Genomic DNA, 5,956 nt, shown 5'->3' on the forward strand with positions numbered 1-5,956 from the left:
ATTTATCGCACGAATTATTATATAAAGATGACAAAAAAAAAACTTTATTTGTCATTACATATTTTATTTTATTTTTTGCAGACTTATCCGTTTTGATTTTTTAATACAATCTTTTTGGGTAATTGTGTTTAATAAAAATACATTTTTGGGCAAAACATAATTTGATGTTTTTTTTAATGTTCGCTTTATAGTAGTAGAGATTTGCGATTGCACTCTTATTCGATAAGAAAAAAAGTTATTTTACTAAATTATTGTATGAATTAATGTACTTCAATCAACACATATATTTTAATATGTCAAACAGTCAAATTTAAGGAATTTGAAGTCGAAGTCCAACTGATCTACAAGGTCTTTTGCACATAAAATTCAATATACTAGGACAAAGGATAATAAACCAAATAGCCAAACACTAACTAGGATATAATTTGGAGTTCAATATTAGGAGTTAGGACAGTGAAACCGGCTCTGACATTTGGAGACTAAGGCAACCATACATGCTAGCTTCCATCTCCAGAGATATCTAATCTATTCCTCCTATATCCCAATCCTTTTTTATGCAGGAAAACAAGGTTTATCTTTCTCATTTGTCTTGTTTGTTCCTTAACGTTTTGGTCGGCTTCTAACAGAGTTAGAAGTTTCCGTTCTTTAATTTCTTGAAACTCTCAGTATTGTCCATGCACTTTGTAAAATAACAGGAAAAAACGTTGAAAAAAGTTGCCCAGACTTCTGTGCCAAAGGTGCAGTCGGCTCCTTAATATGAGGTAAATTTGCATGGTCTTTGTGGACACGTACCATGACCTCGGTAATTTTTCATGCTACAAGTGTTCAGCTTCACACAACGTGTCCATTATTAGAAAATCACGGCTTACACTTGTAACCCATCCACTATGGAATGTTGATTTACCAACTTTGCATTGATCCCTGCTTAAATCTGAAGAAGATATACACTAGTTCATGAAGACCTGAGAGTCCAACCATCGAAGCCAGCAAAGATGGTGTGGGAGAGAATAAGAAGCCCTCATTTCTTCTCCAACTTCTGCTGCTGTTCCAGATCAAAACGCACTGCTTATTCTTCCTCTTCTTCAGAGGCTTCACTTCTGTTACATGAGGAAAATGACGATGAGGTGGTTACAAAGCCCGGATGGAAGGCCATGCCTTACATTTTGGGGAACGAAGCTATCGAGAAGATGTCAACTTATAGGCTCACAACAAACTTGATGGTGTATTTGGTGAGGGAATAACACATGGATCAGGTTTTTGCTGCAAATCTTCTCGCTCTCTGGACTTGTGCTCTCTGTTTGTTCACCGTTCTTGGTGCTTCTCTTGCTGATACCTACCTTGGCAAATTCCGAACGATTCTTTTCGCTTCCTTTGCAAGTCTTCTGGTAAATAAACTTAACACACTTTACTTATAGATATGAACTACTTCTCATACTATGTTTAAGGTGTAATGGTGCATTTGACGAATTGTTGCTTAATAGATAGATTTAACTAGTTTGAGATTTAGTTTTCGGATTCTTGAGCCCTTAGTTCCTTCCCTAATGAAACAAATCACTGTAAAAAACGATCTAATGTAAGTATACCACCTTATTAACATGTAGGGCATGGTGACACTGACTGTGACAGCTTTCGTGCCACAACTGCGGCCTCCGCGGTGCGATCTTGGTCAGCAGTGCATTGGCCACACAAAATTTCAGTTGTGGATTTTGATTATGGGGTTAAGCTGGTTAGGCACAGGCAGCGCTAGGATTAGGCCATGCAGCCTCCCCTTTGGAATTGACCAGTTTGATACTTCAACTATGGAAGGAAGACTAGCAACCCGTAGCTTCTTAAATTGGTACTATACCTCAGCTACAGTAGTTGTGTGGATCAATCAAGTCTTCCTGGTCTACATTCAAGACTCTGTGAATTGGGCTCTGGGATTTGGCATACCCACCCTGCTGATGATTTTATGTGCAATTCCACTATTTTTGGATGGATCGAATATGTGTGTGTGGGTGAAGCCAGAAGGAAGCATATTCTTAAGCTTTGCACAAGTAGTGGTTGCTCTGCATACAAGAAGCGCCATCATAAGCTTCTAAATGATGAAAGGGTACACGGTGTTCTGTTCGATGTTTCGTTGGATGGGAATGCAGTATTGTCCAAGCTTCCTCTGCCTACTCGATCTAGGTAACATTTATGTCTCTCTCAATTTATATTAATTTGCCTTAAATTAGCTGAAGGAACAAGTGTTTCATGATTAAAATTCTGTGTTAAAATCATCATCTGCCTCTACATCAGTACTCTTACTAATTAGATTAGTATTTTGCTGCACCTCCGCTTCTTGAAGAAAGCAGCCCTAGTGGTGGATGATGAACTTAAAAATGGATTTTCTGCAAATGTATTGAGGCTGTGCACCATCCAACAAGTTGAAGATGCCATGTGTGTGATAAAAACAATCCCAATATGGGCATCTGGTGGCATCTTCCTGCTCGTGTTGGTACAAGAAGGAACATTTATGGTATCTGAAAATACAAGATAGAACAATAACGAGTAATAGCAGCGGAATATGTAGAAGAATTTTACTTTTCTATTGAATAAATGATATTACAATGATTACACCTTAATCAATAATAATGTTATTCTCAAAAGTAAAAATATTTCTTACTTGATAGTCACAATCAAGTATGAAACAAACTCACTAAGATCGTTGCTTCAAGTGTCGATACAACTTCACTAATATCGTTGTAGTCACACGGATGATCAACTTCATTAAGAACGTTGACGTTGCCACTAAGGTCTTCAATGGAGTCACACAGATTTTCTAGCATTAAGCTCTCATTTTTGTGAATTTTCTTCTCTTTGGTTTCACCTTATTTCTTCTATTGTTTCTTGTCCGTGTATCTCTTGGGAGGCTCGATTCCCTTCTGCCTCACCACACCCCACTACATATATATACCTCCTTTATATAACTCAAAGCAAGATCCTCTAAATCCTAGCACAAATAGGTATTAAGCTCAAATCCCTTCCTAATACAACTTTAGATTAAAAAAAAGGAAAAAATCCATATAAATATGGAATACACCTTTTAAAATAAATCTCTTTTCTATAACAATCTCTATATACCCAAATATATATCAATCTACCCATAATCAAATCGGTGGAGACTTCTTTGGTAGGAAAAACAAACCATAATCTTTTCATAGTCCAATTAGGAAACAAACTTCAATTCTCCTTTTGCATATCAAATCTTCATGACTTGTCCTCCACACCTTTGGATCTTCATCAACTATATGGAGTTCAATATATATACATTCAGTATCACAAGCCCTAACAATGGATCGTCGCATTGGAACAAAACTCCAAATGCCTGCAGGTTCAATAAAAATAATGTCATTGAGCATTATAATCATATGGCTCCCATTGTACGACAGTGTTATACAACCAGCCCCGAAGAAGATCACTAGATATGAAGATGGGATCCCAACTCTGGAAAAAATAGGAATGGGGTACGTCTTCTCAATTCTATGTATGTTGGTGGCTGGATTGGTTGAGCAAAAGAGAAGAAACATGGCTACATTACATGTTGAAACACCAATTGGGGTTGCACCCATGTCTATTTTCTGGTCGATTCCTCAACTAGTGCTTCTGGGGCTCAGTGAGGTGTTTGGGGCTCTTGGGCACATCGAGTTTTATAACAAAGTGTTCCCTGAGAAGATGAAGAGTATTGGGAACTCCCTAATCTATCTTTGCATGGCAGGTGCTACTTATATAAGTAGTTTGGTGGTGACCGTTGTGCACAATGTTACCGGAAAGCATGGCCAACCCAGCTGGTTGGATAATGATATTAATGCTGGCAGATTGGACTACTTCTACTTCTTGATAGCTGGGTTGGGGATGCTGAATTTTGTTTACCTTTTGTTCTGTGCTTGTGGATATAGATATAAGGTTAGTGTGAAGGCGATAGAAATAGTCCCTGATGTTTAAGGAACCTTTATCATAGTATGTAAATGTAAAATATGGTGACGTGGGTGAGTGTTCGAACCAGAATCTAATCCTCAAATAACTTGGGTATACATTACACTGATCTTCAGGAAAAAAGAAGAAGATACACACTAGTACGCTCATACACGTCGTGCCTGTAAGATTTTCTGCTTAATACTACCTATTGGCCATTGTTATGAACTCCAATATATATGCTACCTACAACAATTTAACAAAGGAATAATAAATCTCTAGGACTGGGGTTTTATGTTGTTTACTGGAATGGTTAACCTTCTCTTTCTGTTTGCCCCCCATCTACATAATTGTCTGCGTCTGCCATTGCTAGGCTCTTGAAGAAGTAGATCAGCTTCTCCATCATTAAGCGAAGCAAGGCTCTCCAAGTAAACTCCAACACTTTCAACTTTGCCAGTTCCACGGATTGCTTGCATGAGATGGCAATTTTCATTTCTATTGTAAAGTGATAGCATTTCTTCCCGCACTCCCAAATCCCAAGATTGGTCCCAGTTACAAAACCTTGATAAGTAGTTCGGAATGGAGACCCTCACATTAACTTTAGTCCAAGACTCTACGTTTCCATACTCCATCATGACCCAGATGTGATTACACAGTCCTGGTGTATTCACTGTTATAAACAGCCTCTCTTCCCTGAAGACCCCGAGATTTAAGTAGCTTGGAAATGATTCCGGCAATGGAATTTCACGAATCTCCTCCTCTGCTAAATGGAGAGATACGAGCATCGTTGGCCCTCCTTGAAATGGGGGATTGTTGAACATCAACCAGTGAAAGCTACCATTCAACAAGATACCACCATGACTTGAACAACAACGAGAATAACTATAGGGAAATTGCTTCTCAATCACTCGCCAATGACCAGTTTTTAAGGTGTAGACACTAAATAGAGTAACAAGGTGACCATTATGTCTATACACTTTTCCATGTACTGCTATGTAATCATCAATGGAGTGATCAAATCCGAACCCATAAAGAAGAGGCCGAAGAGGCCTCGTTGTAAGATCTGGTGGCGGAGGTAACTCCTTTGATTTCCTGGTTGCAGGGTTAAGCATATATAATAGAGACTCCATGTATTTTCCGTTCAACAATTGTCCATGTAATTTGCAAAGCAACAAGCCATTGCAGTGAGACGCCCAGCTGATTTCAAAATGTTTCAATTCACTGAAAACCCAGTCGAGCTTTGTGGGTACAATATCATGTTCATTCAGAGTTTCAATATTCGAATTGAGATCAAAAGAGTAAAGGGAAAATGGCCAAGTGTTCCCATGTTTTGGGAGGATCGTTTGGTTGTGACCGGTATAGATGACTCTTTGTCTTTGGCGGAATACATGCTCATTCTGAAAAGTTTTATCACGGTGCAGTTTGACAAATTTGGGGCCGTAAATTAGAGAATGCCATGATTTTGAAACACATCTGAATCGGCATAAGGATTTGACCGGAAGCCGTGAAAGAATATCCTCCTTGACCTCGACTGGAAGGGCCGGAAGGCTGTGGCTATTAGCTTTGCAGTTCCTCATCCTCACCTCCATGCCAAGCGTCCAGGCGACAAAACTGTATGATGGATTGTAAGCTCCCAACCAGACCGTATAGAAAAACTACTGTTAATCCAGAGGTTGTTTCGTTGATGGTTGTTTAATGAGTTCCTTTTCTGTATATGCAAAGGAAATAAAATTTTCCTCTTCCACCTGAAAATAGGAAATCCTAAACTGGTCCCAAGTCCTAACCGTGTATGTATTTGAAGTTGAATGAAAATCCAAAGTAACACTTGGCCATTGACCTACTGCATGTCAATATATGGGGTTTCCGGATCAAAGGAGGAAGAAAAATAATATTCATAATATTTTTTTTATTTTCAGTTCCCAGACATTTCTTATATGGGACCCGAAGACAAACTCAGCGGAAGACAACCCTCAAATGCTCCACGGTAGTACACCGTTACATACCGAAGCGGAGATGCCAA

General features: G+C 38.8%; 2 protein-coding genes across 2 annotated transcripts; one reads left to right on the forward strand and one right to left on the reverse strand.

Annotated features, from left to right (window-relative positions):
- The first annotated feature begins 992 nt into the window (after positions 1–992).
- Positions 993–3,966, forward strand: LOC126792466 (protein NRT1/ PTR FAMILY 2.13-like). The gene is given in 5 exon segments (XM_050518882.1): positions 993–1,385; positions 1,602–2,048; positions 2,051–2,169; positions 2,302–2,499; positions 3,297–3,966. Coding segments are annotated over 5 exon segments (1,827 nt in total).
- A 248-nt stretch (positions 3,967–4,214) lies between these two features.
- On the reverse strand, positions 4,215–5,525 carry LOC126792467 (F-box/kelch-repeat protein At3g06240-like). Its single transcript, XM_050518883.1, has one exon. It carries the CDS (start codon positions 5,523–5,525, stop codon positions 4,215–4,217), a length of 1,311 nt encoding a protein of 436 aa, XP_050374840.1.
- Between the last annotated feature and the right edge of the window lie 431 nt (positions 5,526–5,956).

Source organism: Argentina anserina, chromosome 4 (genome assembly GCF_933775445.1).
Source record: "Argentina anserina chromosome 4, drPotAnse1.1, whole genome shotgun sequence".
NCBI classification, from domain to species: domain Eukaryota; kingdom Viridiplantae; phylum Streptophyta; class Magnoliopsida; order Rosales; family Rosaceae; genus Argentina; species Argentina anserina.

Bases quoted from the DNA above. Each gene is read 5' to 3' on its own strand.
- LOC126792467 (XM_050518883.1), bottom strand. From the start codon at position 5,525: ATGGAGGTGAGGATGAGGAACTGCAAAGCTAATAGCCACAGCCTTCCG.